Source organism: Phalacrocorax aristotelis, chromosome 6 (genome assembly GCF_949628215.1).
Source record: "Phalacrocorax aristotelis chromosome 6, bGulAri2.1, whole genome shotgun sequence".
Lineage (NCBI taxonomy): Eukaryota > Metazoa > Chordata > Aves > Suliformes > Phalacrocoracidae > Phalacrocorax > Phalacrocorax aristotelis.
This window is the reverse complement of record NC_134281.1, coordinates 48,914,157-48,937,097: the sequence shown is the minus strand read 5'-3', so window position 1 is coordinate 48,937,097 and position 22,941 is coordinate 48,914,157. Positions and strand designations below refer to the sequence as shown.

Sequence of the window (22,941 nt, the reverse complement as noted above, 5' to 3'; positions counted from 1 at the left end):
TGGCCCAAGCCTAACGGGGACCCCGGGGCAGCGGGTAACAGGGCCCTTTCCCCACCCCTGCCCCACCACGGGTGGGCTTCCCGGTCCTGCCGAGCAACGCAGAGCTCACCCCTGCTCCACGCTTTCGCCGGGCAAAGAGGCAGCAAGCCCAGCAGTAGGGGTGGGGAGCACCAAAATGATACAGACTGAAGAGGCCAGTGATGCTCCGAGCGGGCCCAAGACCTTTTGAGCAAGCACTATAGATATCTTCCTTTAATTATAACAAAAGATGATTAAAAACGGCAGAAGTTAGAAATGACAATAAAGCCTTAAACCCTGCTGCCCCTCCATGAATGACATTGCCTGAATGTGCAGTTGAGCCAGCGCCTGAGTTTGGTCACCATTGCTCAGGGTTAACAAAGCCAGACCTAGCTTTCCATCTATTTTTGACTCCAAGCTGCCGTAGATGCTTCAGGAAAAAAAGCCAGGCATCTTCGAATTACTCAGCACTACTCTATGAAAGGAAAAGCCGCTTTAGGGAAGGGTGGTTTTTTGTTGTTTTGGTCAAGTAAATTAACATTTCACTGGCTCAGGAGTTGCTGTCCAGGAGTATGTAATTTGTGTAAGTTACTGTAACACCACACCCTTGTCCTGAGCCCTGTGCAAGGAGCTCAGCTTTTGTTTTCAAATTGTTTCTAGCCCTCCAGCATTTGAAGAAAGTCTTCAAAATATTAACCGATACAACTGTCATCTTCCTGTGTTTCCAGACATTTTACAATAGGAAACAAAGAACAAAACCCTACAACAATAGCTCAGAGGTATGAATTGCCTCATTCATCTCACTGGAATGTTCAAAAACATTAACTATTTTTTGACTGATTCAGCAGAAAATGTGCTGCCAGATAATAAGCTTGTGCCTGATCCAGGGGAGATCCAGGGACTGAGAAAGGCTTTATTTTTCAGCACAGCAAAGTAGCACCTTTCCTGAAAGGAAGCAAACATTCATGTTGATGGAAGAGGCAGCGTGAGAAGAGAGAAATTCTGACACGGCTGGAAGGGAGCCGCTGCCTTCCTCTCTCCCTGTACAGCCACTGAAACAGCAAATGGCTTATTTCACCCCTGATTCTTGATCCACAAAGGCCCACGAGGGTGGCAGATGCTGGAAAAGACTCTCATGTCATTGTAATAAATTAATTAGCAGTTAGTGTCCACTAAAAGGTACCATGAGCTAACAGTGCTGTCCTTTGGATCTGAACGGGAAAGGCCCGGGACTCCAGTGCGGGGTGTTAATCTCTAGTTTAAAGCTCTTGGAGCAGGAAAGACAAGGTCAGCACCCTCAGCTGAACTTCTGTTGAGACAATGCCATCATTAAAACAGAGTTTGTTCAAAGTCACATTGAAGCATGTGGACTTGCTACGGCCAGTGAGAAAACAGATGACTCGACCGTCATTCTGCTCTGTCCTCCCATCAGGAATGGTGGGAATGGGAATGAATCGCCGCTTCCAGCCCCGCTGCCGCCTTTCCAAGACCGAGAGGTCAGGGTGGAGGGGCGTTACAGCCCAGGCACGTGCCCTGGGCCAGGCTCTCAGGGGGATGTGCCGGGGCGGGGCAGAGCTGTCACAGCCAGCGCTGGCACCTGGGGCTTCCAGCACCCACCCGTTACTGCAACGCACCATAACCACAAAACCACCCACTGCACCTACGCATCCAGCAGAAGTCAGCCTTAACAGAAATGGAATCATTAAACAATAACTGAATTTCTCAACTTGCGGATTATCATGATCACAGGGTGATGGAGAAGGGCTGTTTCATTACCAGACTGTAGTGCTTCATGACAGGATATTTGTATGTTAATACAGAACAAAGTAAAATCAATTATTTTTTTACCACCAGCCGGTATCAGAATTCTTGAAGAGTTCAGCAGCAAGTGACATCCTCACCCTTCCAGTTAGCTGTTCCAAGCAGTGACTGGGAAGTGGCAAATTTCTTAAATAAAGGCTACACCAGACAACTGAAGGCTTGGTTTTTTTTTTAATGGAATCTTTGACATTTATGAGCAATATGTACTTCTTAAATAAATTAAAAACATTCAGAAAAAAAATCACAAACGTTTTAAAAGTGCTAGTTTTTCCGATTTCCTTTCAAGATTTCATGATGCAGAGAGTTATATGTGCCAGTTTGGCTGAATTCAAAATAATTTTACACAAAGTAAAGCCACAGTTATACTTCCCTTTCTACCAGACACAACCACCCCCAGTAACACAACCATTTCAGCAAATTTCTATAAATTAGTGCTTTCGCTCTGTTACCCCTGCTCCGCCACACACAATATCGATGGCTCACAGTTGGCACAAAGATGTAAAAGTCAGTGTTTTAAAAAAAGTCAACAGAACATTTAAATAAGCATCGTTGTTAAAAGTATATTAAGAGTACATCTTGGGCTCGAGCTGATCCACCTTTGAAACACTGTAAAATCATGCCTAACTAAATAAAAGTGCACACATACTTCAGTGCTCCTCAAAACTGACTCAACCAGGTGTTTAGAGACAGCTGTCCCTGACCTGGGCTGAAAACTCAGTTCTGCAAGTTTTACATTGCTACGACACAGTGACCTCTTCGTCACTTAATCCTTGGTTTCCTTTCGCTGTTTACAGAGGGGTCCCTCTCAGGTTTGAAACAGCGGTCACCAGCTACCTTGGGGGATGTTCAGAACAACTTTGGCAACTGCCTGAGTTGTTTCACATCAAGAATGGTGCCAACAGAATTCATGCTGTTTGACTGGTTTAATGTTTCAAGGGCCGGAGTATGCAGATTTCCAGCAAAGACCTGAATATCAACTTCATCTTTTCTGCCAGGTTGTTCAGTGAATTCAACTCTCCCAGGAAACAACCTGGGTTTTGATTCTAAATCCTTTAAAATCTGAACTGAGTTTTCATCTGCTTGGTCTGCTCTGGGATGAGAAATTTCATTTGTAATATTTCTTAATACAGGGCTGTTTAATTCTGGTGGAGGAACATTAGTTGTCAACTCTCTGCTCTGACTTTTTAGACGAATGGGAAGTCTTCCATCAATTCGCTTGGATAATTCAGTCCAGTGGTTGAAGCCGTCCAACACAGGGGCACAGTTTTTGTCCAGCATGCTTTCACTTTTGACAGTGCCAGAACTGCCATCTTGAACCTGCAGTCCCTCTTCGTCTTCACTACTGTCATTGCCCTGTATCAGCCCGTATCGCTTCATGTACTTCTTGGTCGCAAAAGACATATTGTTTGGTGAAATTAGGCTAAGACCCACCATGCTCTTGTCCATATTTGTGTGCAACAGGTCTTGGAAAGAGAAATCTGCAGGAGGATTTTCACCTGAGCGACTGAAAGAAAGTCGAGATAACTGATTTTCACTGAGATACTTGAGTGCTATAGCGTTTGCTTCCATGCTTAGATCAACAACATTAGGAGTCAAGCCACACATGCTGACATTGGCAAATGACATATAATTTAGTCCAGGAACCACTGCTTCAGGGTTTATGCATGCCAAGATGCTGAAATAAAGCATCAAAAAGTTAGTTTAGCATTACAGGAAAAGTATGCCTTTTACAATATAAGCTGATAATTTCATTTTGCTCGCTGTACCAATTTCTCCTTCCTTCCCAACACCACAGCTCAATCAGGCTGCTCGGTGCCGAGATCATACCTGCTGCACATACTAAAAAGCAGCTCTCCAGCTACTCACAGCGACAGTATCCAAATACCATGTTAGAGAACTGATGATATTCCCTTCTGATTCAATACTAACCACAACCCTTGTACAAAGAAAGGCCTGGCTCTAGCAGGTTCCAGAGCTGGTTTTGTTTTTAAAGCAGGTTTGAGCTCTTGGGTCTAGTCTCACCAGTGAATGTACATCATATGCCTCTGGCCTTAAGGCTCTAGATGCTGCCACCCAACCCAAAATGTGTATCTAGATAGAAGATACAAGCCCAAAGGCAGAGACCAAGAACACCACCTCTTTCCCAATGCAAGCCATTTCCAGGATTTTTGCAGGAACTCTGACATACTACCAATCTCCAGAAGCCTACACGGTTCTAGTTTTTGAAGGCATCCTTCAGTAAGGGAAATGTTCATTCGTTCTGTTGCTTGGTAAACCAATTTCTTGTATATGATAGGTGTTTAGTTTAAAGACTGAAAGGGCAAGCTCTGGTACCCTGGCAGCAGTTATAAACTTCTCAGAGTTGTTTATCAGTCATGAAAGTGGCAGAAGGAAGAATCCCACCCTGCTCCCCAAGTCTGAAGAAAAAACCCTCAAGATTTCCAGTTTTGTCTTATGGGTTAACTTTTTAGCATATTATTGACATCAAAAGAACACTGACAGCCTCTCTAGCCAGGAAGGTACCCCAGAAATTCCAGAGAAATGTCTGATGAAATTCAAGTGAAAAGAAAAGAGCTTAGAAACTGTATGACTGGAAATGGCTTTTGATGAATGGCTGAAGATTATTTAGGAGGCAGCTAGACTTTTTGTTTACCTAACATTTATATACTAGTATCAAGATAACAATAAGGATGGAAGTGAAGCTGTACCAGGCAGTCAGCCTGTGCCTAAGCAGGTACATAAGTAAATTCCTGTGCCTCAAACACATTCTTCAGAAATCACTTCTGCTCCTTCTTCTGTTTCATCAAGGCTGTTTCCCTCCCCAGCCACTGCAGCCTCCCTGTTTCAAGTCAAAGCACTCACAATAACAAGTGATTAGGACAGAACCAGTTTTGATTATATATCAAAGCCACCATAACAATATCACTTATACTGGTGAAGTAAAGACAAGGGTTAAGAAGCAGTGACAAAATATATAGCTGTTTAATGTTCAACCTCCCAAGTCCAGTGTTTCTCTGGAATACTGTGACATAGCCTGAAGGATTGAAATTACTCAAGCTGCTTTGTTATTATTCTAAGGAATTGTGCGCTACTGCATGCACAATATTTTAAGAATCACCAGATGCTCTAACATCTAGAGCTACTTGTGTTATATTTAAATAATCTCAGTTTTGCTAGCAGAGCTCTTAAACCTATCTGAAATACCCAGAGCACGAGCCAGCGTTTCTTCTTTGCAGGAAATGTGGATCAAGTTGCCAAACAAATCCCTAGTGGCAGTGAACAGTCCCTTCTCTTTGCATATTGAGCCAATCTTCATTTTTGGTTGCATCTACAAATTGCTACTTTAAACAACCAGTATTTTACCTGGCATTCTCCACTTTGTGTGTATTTTTCTTCATGTTGCCTGGCGAGTCAATTGTCACTCCAAGACTCTTCAGTTGTCTGAGTGTAGCGCTAATCACACTCTCTTTATCTACCACTCCCATGTCAGTCTCCGAAGCCACTTCTGTTGTATCATCAATATTCTGATATTTAGGACCATCATCGTTAACAATTCCTGCTTTAACAGGTGAGTCATCTTGCTCTTCCGAGGACTTTAAAAGGTGGTTTACTTGGCCCTACAGAAAAAGGGAGGAGAGGGGAGACCACATGGACAAAGACATCATGACACGCAGGAGTTGCCAAAAAAACCCCAAAATCCAGGTTTATTATTATGCAACTTAAAACACAGCTAGATGGGTTAACAGATTGTCCTGACAAACAAGCCAAATTCAGACTCAGTTCAGATGCAGTCACATAAATTCACACTAGTGCAGCCAGACACTGGGATGTCTTATATTTCAAGCTTTCTGCAAAAGTCTGTTCCAAATTTAAATAGATCACAGTGAGACTCTTCAAGATGAAAGCCTTCTAAGGGACTTGAAGGCAAAATGCCATGCCATTTTAAAGGACACTAACTGGGGAAGTTATCAAGTGACTTTATCTTTTAACTAAAGAATTATAATTTATTAGGCAGCAGACAGAAGTCCATGAGTGCATGGAAGAGTGAAGTACAGAATAACCACTTAAACCTTAAAAAAAACCCAAACCAGTAAAAACCAAACAAAAAACCCAACCACAAACCCAGAAGTTTTCTGCAGCGTACAACATATGAACTTGAAAACTGCATGCAACTTTCACTCATGCCAATGCCACATCAAAACTTCAGCATTGTGCCGTTTCGACTGTTGCATTCAGTGCAGAACAAAATTTAAATGAATTACCAGTAAGTCCTGGTAAAGCTTCTGATCCTCTGATGGATGCCGAGGCAGCAACGAGGCGGGTGGCTCTGAGTTTTGCTCACTTGTTAGCACCACGTGGTTGATGGCTCCCTCTGTTGGTTCTTTCTGTAAAGACACGCTAATACTTTCTTCTGAGGATAAAGTGCAAACAAGTGCTTGGGAAACGTTTCCATTTCTGAAAAAGAACCCCAAGATAGCTAGATATTTCTTTGAAACAGAAAGCAGAAGTATCACTATGGGTACCGTATCTTTTCATGAACTCCAGACGAGATAAAAACCCGAGTACTGGAAACAGATCCTAACATTTCTCGGCCTGTTTTCTGCAGGCGGCTTTGCTCCTTTCTGCAGTCATTTTCTTTCAAAAGTCGTTTGAGGACTGAGGAAATACACCCCGCAATGTGAAACTACAACAGCCTGACTAGTGTTTCAAAAGATGATTTGAAAATGGCAATGGCTACTCTGGACTAGTCAAAACTCAGTGACACTCTTTGACTTAACCTTAAAGCAGATGAAATTAGAGTTATTAACAACTTGGAGTTTGTCTTATGTTTTCAGCATTTTTATGGGCACTACGAGCCTTTAGGAGTAATGGAACTTCCATATGTTCTGAAACATGACTTATTCAAAAAGCTGTTTTTACAGCTTTTAAAGAGATTCATTTGGTAGTTTAAAACCATTTTAAAAACCTCTCAAAGATGCTGTTACAAGTACACACATACAAAAGGCACACTGAGTATCATGAACTGAGAGCAAACACCTAGTTGAAGTATTTCTCAATAGCAGATGTGAAAGAGGAACCATAATCTATCCTGAAGTTCCCAGTTAAAAAAGGGGTAAATATTCTAGAATGAGTTACAACACCATGCTCTGCATCCCCTTCAGCTAGTTGGTGCGTGTATCGCATAAATCAGACATATCAGTAGTACTATCATCCTGAGGAGATCCTTAAGCAACCCTCCTCCCTCCTTCTGCTCCTCCTCAGGAGACAAGTGTAAGATAAAGGAATTTCAGAACTCAACTGATCAATTGCCTGTGTTGAAAGCGATAAGATTTAAATCACGTGACATACTAGATAGTCAATGTAGGTTATCAGTTACTGTTACACTAGCAATTATTCATTCATCCCCCAAAAAGTTCCCCTCCTCCTCAGAGAAATCTGGGTGATGCTCTACATTCTTACTATGAGATACTTATACAGCTATTTTACAGGTTTATGAATCCAAGTTGAAGAGAACCTTAAGATGGCATCTCTCTAAAATGCAACATTCAAAAGACTGATTTTAATCAGTAACATTTATGGTAGCAGGATATGTTTGCAGATAATATTTTAATCACGGACTATGAATATTTAAGTTATAGCTTAATTATCATCATCTTTCCCATTACAATTATTTTAGAAATCTAATTTAACTGGAAGGGTATTCCTCCCTCCATGCTTTTTATGCTTAGAGAATATTAGATCATTAAAAGTGCTAAATTGTTGAGCTATTCCCTGTGTAAAAATAACATCCATATAGATAATTAAAAATGTTTTTAAAATCACTTCCCAAATTAGTCTGAGATTAGTCATAGCACTATAATGAATCTGAGCTTAAAAATAATTAAATTAACAGCAGTGAAGCTGGTACCTGCATTCACTACACACCAAGTAATTAGGAGGGATTCAGGGAACAGCCATATAATGATAAACCCCTCATCCTAAGTCCCTCAGAATTGGAAAGGTTCTGAATGCTGACAGGGAAAAGCCACTGTAGGAAAAAACCTGACTACAGCAGCGTCCCCTTCCCCCCTCAGGATTTAAGGTAAGAAAGGGGATGCTGCCAGCACTGTACATGCTTTTCCGAGTTAAAGGCTTTTGCCATCAGCTGCTGCTGATAGGTAGGCTAGCTAAATGTGCGTGACTGATAAATGCAGACTCTGAAGGCAGCTGTGTTTTCGTGAGCCGTACAATTTGAAGCATAATTAAAAAACAAAGGAGGCAAAGAACACAACAACTGAAGTCAGGTGACTATCATTTTTTTTTTTTTCAGGAATTATAAAAAGTAGTGACTTATGAAAGGCTGTTCAACTTATTATGTGAACACAAGATATTTCTGGTTACTTACTGGAGAGTGTTCTGATTAGCTCCTTCTTCCACAAGATGAATACTGTCTACAAAGCTGGGCATGTCAACCACCTTTAAGGAAGAAGCAATACTTGTATTACTTGCATCTTGTTCAGCATTAATTGAAATGCTTATGTCTTCCTTAGAAATCTCTTCATCCTCTTTTTTTCCTTGTGGTATGGAATCCTCTTTTTTTTCTGAGGCTGTATTCCAAAATAAGCTAGCACCTAGAAGAGATTTATCTGTTAAAGGGAAGTCATTACTATCTTCTGAGACTCTCTAGCTTTGTAAAACTAGGGATCATTTCCTCACATTCAGGGTTTTTGCACCATTTAAAAAGTGATTTAGGGTTTAGAACAGCTAGGAGTTGCCAAAACATAATTCAAGTCTTAGTTTCTTCCAAAGCATACTTGATGAAAATAAATGGTTGTATTACAGCATTTTAATGCATTGACCTTGAGCCAGTTTAAAAATTTCCTCCAGACCAACCACAATATTTCCATGGATTTAACAGGAACCAATATATTAATATGTAACTTTAGAGACACAGCTGCATAACTTGCTAAAATTAAAGCTAATAGAGTCTCCTCTCCATGTATTTAAATACATGGCTTACAAAAAACATCAATAATATATTCAACAGAACACCAGATGAGACAGAAGCTATTACTTTTAAAAACAGCTTGTTCATTTTAAAAAAACATGTAGATTTTTTTCTTTCAATATGGCACAATTTAAAACAGAAGACCTTGTTAAAGCTACTGGAAAAATAATTTTTCCAGTGATGGCAATTGCTGCCATTGCAGCCTGAAGACAAAAGCAGCTCCAGCCTAAACTTGCCAGCTAAGTTCTCTAGGTGTTGTCTGCGTTTGTATCTAGGTGCAAGTTTGCGTACGTTCAGCACTTCTGCAAAACATTCCCTCCATGCCCAAATAAATCACAGAAACATCCAGAAAAAGTGATGCCAGTCTATTTTTAAACAATAAAGTGTTACCTGTGCTCACAGCAATGCTCACGCTTTTCCTCACGTGCGAACCCGGTGAGGACTGTGTTTCCATAGAAACAAGGTCCCCTTGCTTCCCGGGCTGCAGAGCATGGCTAACTGCAGCTGGCTCAGAGGAACACGCCTGACGAGCCTGTGCTTCCAGTAAGCGTTGGATCTGTAACAGTTATCAGAAAGTTATAATTTGTACAATAAAATATAAAGTATAATAGGCAAAAGTAAATTACTAAATTGGACTCCTCTGAGGTCTGGATTCAAATCCAGGCTGCGTTGCCACAGAAGTCTGATAACCTTCCAGTTCCCAGCAGTGCATGCAGCATAAATCAGAACATCGATTTTGACGTTGGCAGGGCTAGCCAAGAAGAGGTTTTAAGCATGCTGGCAGAACTACACCAAGACAACTTGAGTAAAGCCTATTTGCACTACACTTGTTGGAAGTATTCTCTGCCCCTTTCATTCATATACAAAGCCTATTACCGACTTACCAGCCAAGCATTTGTATGCCAACTGTCCCTCCACCATGCTAAACCAATTTTGTATTAATTACAAAACCGAGCACTTAAATGACAAAATTAAGGTTGCTCAGGCAATCTTCGCTCTAGTATTTGCATCCACCCTGTTCACCGATTAGTTCACAGCTCCATGGAGAAATATCGTAACAGTGAAGACTGCATTTATACAGTAAGGAGGGGTTTCCCTCCCTCATGCACAACCCATGCTTTGAAAGCTTGATTTTTACATACAGCAACTATATATAAAGCATATTTCAGTTGCAATTTTCTGGTTTAAGCAGGAAAAATATGTATTGTGAGCAATAACAACTTTCCTATTCCTGTAATTCACCACCATCATGAAAGTTTAAACTCTGGCTCTTCAGCCCCAAATCACACCCTGCAAAATACAGAGCCAGCAGTGTAACTCAAGAGGCCGATTTTTTGAAGAAACATAACCTGTTATTGAAACAGAACCTAGGGAGACCAGCAAAGCCCAATTTTTCAGCCCAGCGACAAACACCTGATGAACCCTGCTAGTCTGCTGCAGACAACTGAAGTTTTCTAAGCAACAGCCTCGATAACTCAGGAAGCTGCAGGCTTGAAGGTGGGCAAAGCAACACATGAGAGCATTCTCTGCTTCCCATTTACGATTACAATTATTCCAGAGTCTATAGCCCATGCAGTAATTTTTTTTACTTAGAGAAGCATATATATAGGGAAGCATTTATACAGAAGGCATATTGGTTTGCATTATAAAACAGTCTGCTAAAAAGAAAACCTTTGTGTCATGGAAATACGATTAAAAATAAATGCAAAACCTAATCAGAAGTCAAATAGTTTTCTTTTGTTTTAAGGGACACCAATCAGCAGAGCTAATCCGGACCCTCCTGAACTCCCAAACTGGACATTTTATGACAGGCTTTCTTGTTCCAACAAGGAGAGACAACAGTTAATTTAATTCCTTTGGCAGGGGAACTATCAAAGCGTAATCGCTAAGAGGGCAGAGGAGAAAGCTGCCATTTCCACAAACCTGAGCTTGAAGTAATTTGAGTTGTCTGTCTTGTTCTGTGAGAACCCGGTACGCATCTGGAGATAATCCCATCATTCCATTATCTGATCCCAATTTAGAAGCTGGCATGTGCAGGCATGGTGAGTGGGCTGCACAAAACTGCGGACTAGAGGGGCTCGCACTTGAAGGCAGTTTTACTCCAGGCGATAAGCTGTTGTCGAAAGAACAGTTTCCCATCTTCCCATGATATCCCATGCTTATAGGGCTGCTTGTGGTATACCCTGGATTGCAGCAAATATTTGGACAAATGATATTTTGATGGAGCACTGTACATGGATTCTGCTGAGCCATCTCTGACTGGATTTCTGCTCCATGTTTGGGGCTCATATTACCAATTCCTTGCCATGAGTTTATCGGGTTATATTGGATGGAAGCAGGAAACTGACCGTTGCATGCACTGGCTGGACAGCACGGTGACACTTGAACTGGCACCTGCAGTTCTGGTGGTCTTCTGCAGCTCTGTGGTGAAAAAGCAGAGGTGTAGAGGACTGGCTGCGTAACAGCAGGAAGCTGCTTGGAACTGGATATTGATGTTCTTCTCATTGGATGCTCTCCCTGCTGTGCGACTCCATTGGGATTTAACACAAGTCTTTCTGATGGCTTTCTGGGGTGATGCACAGATGTATCTGGGGAAGGTCCACTACAAGGGGTTGAAGGAGAAGATCCGGAACTACTTCTTGATTGAAGGCAAGCTTTCTTACAGTGCAACTGTTGCTGTAGTAGAGCTTGCTTCCCTCTGGAAGGCCTTGAAGTTGGAATTTTCTGGTTTAAATGGTTTGGTAATTGCCTCAGAGAGGGATCTCCCTTATTAGCAGAAAAATTTTGCTTGTCTTCAGAGTGCTGAGTGGGGTAATATGTAGATCCCAAGCACCATTTCTTTTTCATAGGCTGAGGTAGCGCTGAGGGTAGACTTTTAGCATTTGAAGTTCCCATAGGCCTAGATGATTGTCCTGATTCTATGAAACTCCCATCCAAAACAAGTGACAGTTCAGGAACTGAAGGAAAGATCCTGGTAACCTGAAGGGACAATTACACAAGCAAGTTTAAGATAATTTTAAAATACTGTCTTTCAGCCCTTCACATGCAGAATTTTAAAGAAAATATTTTCATTTAAAATCAGCATATGACCATTACCAGCTCCAAACCATCAACATATGAAATACTTTTCTAAAGACTGGAGAATCCAAATACAGAAAAAGCAGCGAGATCTCTAGCATCATTCTTAGAAGACAAAAATTCCTTTCATATGACATAATAGCCATGTCTTCCAAATGAATGCTCCATGACATCCTGGAGCACATTTCAGGGCATGAATCCTTTCAAGAAGTGGACTATAAGTTCCCTCTTACTATTCTTAGACCCAGTAGACAGATGCAACAGAACATATCTGATAATCCTCAACTATCACGCCCTTCTAAAGCTATGCTGTATGAGGGCTGCTGTTTCATTATATTTGTATATGCTTCAGCAAAAAAGGACAGGCCAGCAGATCTTTATTTCGTTTACCCAGAAATACATAAGAAAGAGTTTGCTGCCTCTATCTTTGCCTCAGACACCAGAGCTCTTCCATTTAACAGTAGCAAGATTCCCAAAGTAGAACCTACTATCTCTGTTCCCAAACCCTGGCATTTACAGGAACTACAGTGTCTATAATCCTGGAAAAAACGGCAGATTAACTAGAGCCAGACTTGAGACTTTTGGCCCATTTCTTCAGTCCTGTTTTCCCCTCCTAGCGCTTTGAGACAGAAGCTTTGTACCCTCCAGTCCCCTGACAATGAGTTTTGCTGCTCTGAGTGTCACATCTGAGATGCCTAGAACAATTATTTACTTAGTTACCTGTTGACTCACTGGGTGAGGACTTGGAATTGGTCTGGGGGATAAATCCTCATCTTCTACACCAGAGTCGTGATCGCTTGCTGACAACTTGCTGGGTGAACAGCCTTGGGAAGCACTAAAACCGATATAAATCAAACTAAAAATGGCAGATTTGGCCGTAGTAACACGAATCTTCAAATTTTTCACTGTGCCATCTGCAGTGAAATATCAGCATCATTTTTCAAGAATCAGTTGCTCTTGAAAGAAGATCATCTCCTCCCTGATTAGCTAGGGAGTTCACACAGCAAACAGTTCTAAGATCCAACAGTGAAAATACAAATGCTGCTTTTGGGCTAAAAGATACTAAGCCTCCCTCCCTACACCCTCAGACCTTTTAAGTGACATTCTAAGAGCAAAGCACTGATTTATATTAGCAAGACGGGGAGTGTTACAGTAAAGACTGTAACATTGTTTAAAGGAAAATAAAAGCCATCTTATCCATCAAATTTTTATCTATGACTTTAAGTCTGGTCCTTAAAAATCCCTAAGTTTCAAACTACACAGGTCTTGAAGCTCTGAAAAGTCAGAAGGAAAAAGCAGTTTTTACCAACTTCAGTAGATTTCAGTTAGAGATTTGCTTCAAAGGACAGATCTCACAGAAAGCTTAGTACAGTGAACTAAGCTCCATCAGTAAGAAAGCCTTTTTAGAAACATCCACTGTATAAATTACAACCACCAGTATCAAAAATGGAACTACGAGTAGTTTCTCTTGGAATACGGTCAGCTTAACAGTCTTACTTCAAGAATATTAACTCTAGAAATAAACAAAAACACACAGATTTTAATGCGAGATCACTGTATGCACAGCTAAACAGACACCTGGCACAGCAGAGGTCAAAAAACCTGATCCAATAAATACTGTATAAATGACATCTGAAAGATTTACCTTCTCATAGGAAGTTTCTTGCAAACTCTGCTGAAGAACTCTGTTTCTGCATTTTGGTTTTCTGCACTCAACTCAAACTGGATATGGCTCTTGCCTGAAGGTTCAACATTCTGGAATGAGATTTTCTGTATTGGTGAAGGGTGAAACTCTCAACTTTTAATCACTGAGATACTACTCCCAAAGGAATAGTTCTAAGGACTCTTATATCTGATTATTTGCTGCTTGTCCTCTACTTTCAATTCTCAATTCTTTCACCACTACAAGGAGGCAGGCAACTTCCCTTCCTGTTTAACACCGTTTCCCCTGCTACTCTGCAAAGTAGTTGGCCTAATTATAGCCATGAGCAGATGCTTCCTTGCTGTAACTGCTTAGATACTCTTCCACAAGCCTTCACCACTATAGGAAACAGCAACTGTTCTATGCTGTTTCACACACCACAGCTGGGCAAGTCCTGGAGACAACAAAAGAGAGCCTCTGTTAAGAGGCTTGCCATCTTCAGTAAGTTAAGCTGTACCTAGGCTAAAGGTGGAAGGCAGCCCTGAACAGGGAAATTTAAGTGGAAAGAGAACAGAGTAAACAGCACGCGACACACGTTACACCAGCTGCTTCTCTGCTAGAGCACAGGAGCATTTATTGAGCGGATTAACAATTCAACTTCAGGTTCTATACAAGCCTAGGAAAACACAAAAGGCACTGAGGTTTCCTAGAATTTCCTCAAACCTTATTAGTAATCTCCCAGACATTGTATCATCAAATTCTTTCGAAGAGTTACTTTGCACAAAGATAAAATCGTTCCTGCTTTGTTACTGTAGCACAGCAAGAGATCTGCAGATTAGTAACCACTGAATTCCTTTTTGCATTGACTTCAAGCCAAGCACAAGTACCCAGCTTTGCTCTACAGAAAGCACCGATGTGCATTGCCCATAGCAGTTGTTAGATGTGCCCAGCATATAGCATGCCAGATTAACAAATGCTATAGGAAATCAGAATCTCTGTTCATAAAGCCAAAACGTCACTAGTGAGAAGGAGCACTAACCAAGTCCAACACAGCACACTATATTTTAAAAGACAGATTCTTAATGATATTAGAAAAGTGAGCAGTTGCTGACTTTGGAGGTCATCTCTCAATTTGAGAGACAAGCTGAGTAATCACTGTAAAAAGGTAGATTTATAGAGCTACATCATTTTCAAACACCGCAGCTCCCTTTGGGTTACATCACACTGACTCCTCCTTTAAGTACTTAGACTAAAAGTAAAATTTTAAAGTACCACGACGCTGTAGGAAACAAAGCCACTTACTTTGAAGAGGTGTACTGTTTCATTGCAAGTTAAGATCTGAAACCCTAGTTCAGTCTGTCCACTGCATGGAATGCATTCATAAAACTCTGGTTCCTTGTGTGTCAATGTATAAAGCACAATAAGAAAGCTCCCAGATTCCGAAAAAACCCTAAAATAGAAAAAACCCACATCTTAAAAAACCCCAAACTTAAAAGACAGGAAGAAGGCCCTTAGTTTCTCAGTACACTGAGCAAACTATCAGACAATTGAGCAAACTGATGAATCGCTGCATTTTGAGTGGTACTGAGCTATAGATAAAGCAGGTGGACTTATGACTGATGCCACATGCAAGAATCTAAGCAAAGTAGAAAAATGAGAATAGTTAATCTACTTTCTAGATCAAACCTTTAGGATCACTTAGTACTTTAAATGAATTCCTGGAAGACTTTAAACATAGCATAGAAGAAAACAGCCGAAAAAATGATATTCTGATTTTTTAAAAAAAACATCTTCAATTGAATTTTAAAATCCACTTAGTATTTCAGTTATCCCTAAACATTCCAAAAATGCTCATTAGCAAACAGATTTTTTTTTGGAAGAAAAGTTATATTGAAGTTTTTTCTACAGGTTGAGAACAGTGAGTAACAACAGTCAACATTTAGCACATAAGATCAAGGACAGTGAGAACGTGCATTTCCCGGAAAAGGTAGTACTACTTTCAGAACAATTTTTCTTTTTATGGCATTTGTGATATGCTTGTTTGTGCACGTGTGTGTTGTTTGTTTTTTCTTTAAATAATATACGCACTCACACACAACTTTAAACTTATACTTATGAGTTAAAAATATATGATGCACAGATTAAGTGTTTAGTCTGCAGAGGCTAATTCTGTTTGCACAGTTCATCAAATCAGCCTAATCCACTTCCAACATGGAATCAGTGAAAGTTAATGCGAGTCAAGCATCTAACTTGCCTATCTAATAATCTAATTGGGCTCTTATCTGTGTTTGGCTATATTAAAATTGTTAAGGGAAAAACATCTATTCTGTCATTACAGACACACCTGTTCACCAAATGTGGTTTTATTTCATAATGTAAAAGCAAGTGTGGTCAAGCAGAAGAAATTCAAGTGAAAAGATGTCGAGAATGAGGAATGATTATCTACTAACATGAGCATGAAAAAAAAATCAGAATGCAAAAGCTATAAACCCAGAATATTTAGCAGGGAGTCATATCAAGACTATATCAGCTGCAAATCAATATGCTTCAATACGTTGGTCAGATACAACCAGGGAGAAAGCTCTTGTCACGGAAACACCAATAAGAGAAGTTCAAAACCAAAACCTCACCACTGTTTAAACTACTGTTTCCTGCTTGCTGCTTCTTATTTGAGCTAAAACGCAGTAACCTTAATGATAATAATGTTTACCCTCTTCTGTTTTTGAGATATCAGCCCAGCTTTCTAATACTTCAGTCACAATAATTTGTGAGGCAGAAGTAAAAACCAGAAAGATGAATTAAAACGACCAGCCTTACCTCCTATAACATATACATCACAGAATTCCATCAAATGTCTTTGAGCAGAGCCCGTGCTGCCATGCATTTGTGTGGAATACATTTGTAGGCACCCAATAGCTTCTATGTTTTATAGATAAAAGTGACTTACCTTTCTTGAATCGAAGAACTGAATAAATACCGCAAGCAACAGGCCCAGACCTGAGGACTACAGATATGAGTAACTCCACTCAGCCAACTAGAAGTAAAAAGAAATATCAAATTAGAGACAGTTCCATTATCAAGTTTCCACTATGTCATTCCTAAAACACATCTTAAATCAATACGTGTAGTAATCTGTACAAACTGAGCCAAACACTTACACTCCAACTAATGGCAGAGCATAAGCCTTGGGATCAGACTCGAGCAGCAAAAGCAATTTTCGTGTCTGGTCCATAGTAAGGTAGCTGAAAGAAAGCAGAAGTTGGGGTTTTTTTTAGTATTTTGGAAGGCAGTCTTTCAAGAAAAATCCTGAAGAAACAAATACAAGTTTAGAAAATACTGTAAGACAAAAGTTCAAGGGGGACCAGAAATCAAAAGCATTCTTCCTCCATACTTACAGCAACTCCTCAGCTTTTCATCAATTCCCTGTGTATCAAAGAATTATCAAGGACAAAATTTGCTTAGTATTATGGTATTCACAACAAATCCAGAAGAGCAAGTCACGTTAAGTTTGAAGAGTTACTTTCAGAGAGGTATTCACAAGGTCTCTCTCCAAATAAAATTACATTGAGTTGCTTCAAATTGTTTCCCTGATCTATCCTTAGTTCACCCTACTAAATTAGTTATCAGTCAGAATGATGATTCCCCAATACCATCTTATAAGCATGATTAACAGAAAAAACTTTGGTTCACATTCATCTGATTTTCATTCTAGGGCAAGCACTGATATTGTTTAAAAAGCTGGATGCTGTTTATATGTATTGTTAACTAGAGGTGTGTCCATCCAGCCCAGCAGGAAGATCCTTCTACTGAAGTCGAAAGCAAGAAGAACTCCTACTGAACCAGCTAAGATTTTTTGCCCCACCCCATTTCCCGTTCCTTGTATGTAACATTTTAAATTCTTCCAAGTCCAAGAAGTTGTTATTTTTATGCCAGTTATTTTACTAAAAAACAAGGCACTGGTTGAGACCTCCCCTACCTACCTGCTTTAGGAAATGCAACAAACTGCCAGGCAACTTTGATAGCTTTAGCATCACTCTTTACTCACCCGCATTTATAAGTTCCTTGAACTTGTGCAATATTCATTGGACTGTTCAAATTTCTTGCTAGGGCTGTGGGAATAATTGGGACAGACTTCACAGGGGTGTACTCCAAGATATTTGCTGCGGTAATAGAAGCCCAGTGAAAATTAAAATGCAGATTATCCAGGTTTTCTGTGAAAACAATGTGAGCTCTAACAGTGAGCAGCTTAGAAAGATCCAGTGATTCTTTAGTGCACAAACTGTGCTGCAGACCCTAGAAGCAGGGAAAAGAGAAAAAAGTTAAATACACTAAAATGTCCTCATATGACTACCGTGATTCAAGCTGTATTACACTAGGAACTCAAATCATTCATCTTAGCTACTGTTGTAGTAGGCATTGTATAAAAAGCTATTAACCCAGGTCTCCAAAGCTCATGGTTATACTGAATATGTAAAACACAGTTGAAATTAAGCTATACACATCTTAGCATTGGTATGAGGTATTGGTTTATGAGGTATTCAAAAACCTGGGGTTACTTAAATTGTATAAAATTTAATAAGAGGCAATTAGAAGGCTCAGGGTGATCTGTCAAAGTTCTCTTACTTGCATTCAAGAAATTTGTATTTTAGCACATGGATGTATCATCATGAGAACGTTTTGATGTGAAGTAAGCATTATTTGTATTATAAAATACACATAGCAACAACTACAGGCAAACACTTACAGGAATGAGAGGTGTATTTACTAGATTTATGTGTCCACAGCAGAGTACGGAAGCAACAGGCACACATTTCAGCTATAACTACTAACCTACACAGACTTTACGTGCTTTCTTGCAAGCCATTTGCCTAGCAATACTTTATCAACAACTGCATTGCAATTCATGATAGATAAGAAAAAAAAAAGCTGTTTTTTCTTGTTTAAGCAAGTTTGCTGCAATCACTGTTGTCTTGCTGGTTTTGGTGGTCAGACCAGCTGAAAAACTTTGATCAGACAGCAAGATTTTAGTCCAAGATTAAAGACTGTGGGATCCTTAAACACCTGTGAAGACTAACTGGTTTTATTAGTTTCTGATACACTTTTCACTGACACAGCTCATTTCACAGAGCTGACTAAATAGTCTCGCTTCAGCCACAGTATTGCTGTGTTCGAAACTGATGGTGGTTGGAAATCGAGCCCTGTGCATAGCCCAGTCTCCTGCTTAGAAGATAGTTTACTGTTTAAGAGACCCAAAAGTTGCCAAAAGACACCTACCTTGAAAGCCAAGCTGATATCTTCAGCACTGTGCACTATAGCATTATCTGAAGAAGGTCCCCAGGCATTAACTGTACATGGAATCAAAAAGTCTCCAGGAAGAGGCGCAGTTGGAATTTTGCCTGATCCACCAGCAACTTCTCGACCAGGATCAAAGCGGTCTATTGTTAGTGTTATGCCTTCCCCATCTTTAAAATAAGTAAATAAATAAAGTCAGAGTCCAAAATCAGCAACTCAGGCTCCTTGATAACAGCTTACTCAACCAATTGATATTGTCTGTCTACTTGATGTTCAAAATTACCTTCATCTACTCTGAGAGTCCCAAGCAAAAAACAGGAAAATAATTTATTTTCATTCTGCTTAGCATGGCGATAGGCAAGTCGCAAGGTTTTCTCCATCATAGATAACTTTGGGTTTCTAAAAAGAGACAATAAGCAAGTTTTAGAACCAAATTACATTTAACTTTTTTTTAAAACTGTTTATTATATTGCAATAGTTTCCACATTTTTTTTTGTCCTTTAAAGAGAAAATATACAGAAACAGCCCAAAGCCCTAAAGAACAAAAAGGTAAGAATTAACAACATTGTATAAAATGTCAATGGAATTTTAGCTCCTGTTCTGTGCATCACCCCAGCTATTCAGATTCAAGAAAGCCATATTTTAATTGGAGCAGCTCCACAGAACGCTCTGTAAGATCCTCTCAACAAGAATATTTTGGCTTGGCTAGCCCAGCAAACCCATATCAGAGAGGAAACAATTTTTTCTGTCAAAAATAAATAGCAAGGAGAGGAGAGAGCTTTCTTCTGTGGAGCATAAGTAACAAGGAGGGAAAAGCCCTTTCATCTGAAAGGCAACATTGTCACAAGAACTAGAGATGAACACAAGTGAATTATTTTAATAAAATGTGGAAAAAGTTAGAAACACTACGACCAAAACACAGAACCTCTAACAAGACTCCTAAGTCTAAAGAGTAGAATAGGCCAAAAAGCTTAACACCTTTTGATGTGGCATTCTCTCATTTTAGCACAATATTTAGTAGCAGAAGACTGGGGTCAGTGACACAACAATGCAAGTAAGAAGAAAGATTAGGTAACTATAAAATCACTGTTTAGTAAAAAAAAGGTACTAAGTTTGGAATCCAGGGCAGTAAAGACATCAACATTATTTTAGGTTGAGATAGCTTATCTGATTTTGACTTGGAAATAGGTCAAAGTTGAAAGTAAAGCTACTGGTTTATGTGAATACTGTGACAATGGCTCATACCCTACCTGCTCAAGATTAAGTGACGTGCCACCATAAAAATAAAAGTAATTTATTTCAAACTTTTTTAGAACTTGGAGGTTTTAACTTTAACTCAAAGAGCATTACGTGTCAAGGGCAAGTGGAGGTCCCTCAGACCTGTATGTAAGGGCTGTCCTCCCTTATATGCATATATATGCATATACTTCCTCATATACTTGCTCTAATAACTACAGTAAGATTTTAATGAAATCTATACACAAATTACCCAGTTAAGTAATAAGGTTCCATTTTTACTCTCTGTTTGTTGTACAAGTCAGGTTTGGAACATCCTGCCCTAGAAATTAAAAAGTGCTTCACATTTGCCTCTAGACTCAATCTAAGCAAAAAATAACAAGGAAAAAAAATCAGAACTTTTGGCATTTTAATCCAGGTTCCTGAAGCAAGCAAAATGCTTAGCTTTAAACTTTACTTGAAGCATCCTATCTGTATCATTTGTCAAAAGTATTTTTTTCTTTGTAAATATTTTGAGACAAGGAAAAACATGTTCAAGAAAACTACAAGTATGCAGTTACGTTTACACTTTTCCATATGGGAAGGAAACTGAAAGAAATTGTAAGTTACTTTAGACTGAGGTACCTCCAACCCACTCGACTGCGATACACGACAGAAAGGGAAACTCAAACCTTTCCAATGAAAATCCCCACATGCATACTATGAATGCAGCATTTGTCTTCTTCCTTTGTGCCTTGTCATACACTAGACTTAAATGATAAAATAAGGCTTGGAATCATTAATTCTTAATTTATTTTAATCTCTAACCCCTTAAAATATGTTATTCATACCTGTAATAGGTGATGTGTGAGCCAATGACATCACCCACAGGGACTGGGTCCCAAAGTGCACACTTTGACAGAGGGAAACTGAAAGGGACCATCCTTCCAGGAACAAATCTGGGAAGAAGATCACAGAGATAGGAAAGGAAAATGGATTAAACTTAGTATTTTCAAACAGCATTTATAAGAAGGAACAAAGGAATAACATTGTAAGAAAAACAACAAATAGAATACACATAAACTGCTGGTACTTTTTTTGTTTCAAGTCCAGGACAATGAAGCAGAAACTTTGTCCGATGAAGCTGTCAAGGATATAAACTACAAACTCAACACAAAACTTTGGTTTTCCACCTAACAGTTCCTTCATGTAAACTTGGAAGATGTGTAGGCTAAAATACAAGATTGCAGATAAAGCTCAAGAAAAAGGCGCTCTAGGTATACTGTAGGAAAGGAAAAGGTCTTTAGAAACTCCCATGGCACACAGGAAATCTTGTTTTAACAAACTTAACATTTGATCAACTTTCAAAAGCCCTGTTTCAGTCACTTCTTAAAGTCAGCATTTAATCCACTTAAACTTTGAAGACTTCTGAAATAAAGCCTTGGCTTAACTCAGATAATATAATGCAGAATTGCAATCAGACTTCAGTGGCCTGAAGAAATTAATATGCAATCACAGAAACTTACACAAACTGAATTACATTTTTTGAGAGTTGCCTAAACCAAGTATGTTAAGTAAGATGCAAAACATTTGACAGCCCACACCATTTGGCAAATATCTCAACACTTTTTAACAAATAAATAAGAACTTCCTTTATAGGTATGTGAGGCATCAAACTTTGCCAAGTTTGCATTTCCTCAAGTTCTAACGAAAGAGCTTTCTCTATTTGTTAAGGCGGCTCTCTAAGCAACGAGCCTACCTCTCATGCTTCCAGCGACATTTAATTGATTCCCATTAAAAGCTAAAAGCCCACCAAAATAAGTCGTAATTGAGGCTTGTAAAAGGGGGAAGCCTTTTAAAGCCCCGCTGATTTCACTAGTTTTTGGCAAGCGCGGATCCGAAGCACGCCCCCCCCGCCCCCCCTCCCCAGCTCTTTACCACCGCTCGCAGAGCGGCCCCGGGCGCAGCCTTTGCCCCGAGGCGCGATGCACCACCGTTCTCCCCTGGGGAGGAAGGGTACGGCGGACCCGCCCCGGGCGGCGCCCCCGACGCGGAGCGGGTACCTCAGATCCTGGCCGGGCAGAAGGGAGTCCATGCGGGGCGCCGGCAGCTCTGCCCCCTCTTCGTCTCCCTGCAGCGGGGCGCCGGCGTGGTGCAGTGCCCGGGCGCGGGCCTGGCCCGCAACAACCTCTTCCTCAGCCAGGCGCCGGGGGAGCCCTGCCAGCGACGCCCCCTCCCCAAGGACTGACTACCGCCGCGCTCCCTGCGGGGAGGCACCGGGAACCGCCTCGCCTCCCGCCACCGCGTCCCCGGCAGGTCCCGGCCTGTCCCGCCCCGCTCCGGCGCCTTCCTCAGCCCCCGACCGAGCTCTCGCTCCCCGCCGCCAACAGCCACCAGCCAATCAGACGGCACAACCGGCCACGCTCCCACCCCCACTACCCACTCCCACCCAATCGACGCATTGTGGGAAAAACGGTCGGTTCGACCAATCAAAGCGCACCCCGGGGGAACCAACCGCTAGCGCGCGCGCAGGGGATTTAAAAACACCAGCGGGCAAATAAACGGTTAGCGGGAGGGCGGGGAACGCGCAGGCGCGGTAAGGCCGCGTTGCCATGGCAGCGTGGAGCGCCGCCGCGCGCTTCAAAATAAACGGACGCAACGGTCCCGCCTGCCCGGTCCTGCTAGAGCGTCGCTCCGGCCTTGGCCTCTCCCAGCCATGTGTCCCGGGCCGTCAGGCGCCCGCAGCGCCCGCGGCTCGGTCAGGGCCGGCGACCGGGCACGGGCTCGTGACAGCCGACGGGTCACAGTGGCCGGTCGGGGGCGCGGCAGAGCCACCTCTGCGGGCACGCGCCCGCCCTGCCCCGCCTCTCCCGGCTGGCGCGCGCCG

General features: G+C 41.1%; 1 protein-coding gene across 1 annotated transcript; it reads right to left on the bottom strand.

The window, feature by feature from the left end:
• Positions 1-1,990: 1,990 nt before the first annotated feature.
• STIL (STIL centriolar assembly protein) lies at positions 1,991-22,398 on the bottom strand. The gene is made up of 16 exons (XM_075097677.1): positions 22,118-22,398; positions 20,906-21,013; positions 19,123-19,238; positions 18,822-19,009; positions 17,593-17,840; positions 16,706-16,789; positions 16,495-16,581; positions 14,850-14,997; positions 13,551-13,660; positions 12,626-12,740; positions 10,751-11,806; positions 9,218-9,383; positions 8,225-8,450; positions 6,102-6,294; positions 5,203-5,456; positions 1,991-3,514 (listed from the first exon to the last, which is right to left on the bottom strand). The coding sequence occupies exons 1-16, from the start codon at positions 22,147-22,149 to the stop codon at positions 2,686-2,688; spliced, it is 3,960 nt and encodes a 1,319-aa protein (XP_074953778.1). The 5' UTR covers positions 22,150-22,398; the 3' UTR covers positions 1,991-2,685.
• Between the last annotated feature and the right edge of the window lie 543 nt (positions 22,399-22,941).

Bases quoted from the DNA above. Each gene is read 5' to 3' on its own strand.
- STIL (XM_075097677.1), bottom strand. From the start codon at position 22,149: ATGGACTCCCTTCTGCCCGGCCAGGATCTGAG. The intron at 19,239-20,905 runs GTATGAATAACA...GTCTCTTTTTAG, and splicing joins TCACACATCACCTATTACAG to AAACCCAAAGTTATCTATGA. The intron at 16,790-17,592 runs GTGAGTAAAGAG...GCTTTCTTTCAG, and splicing joins CAAGGAACTTATAAATGCGG to CTACCTTACTATGGACCAGA.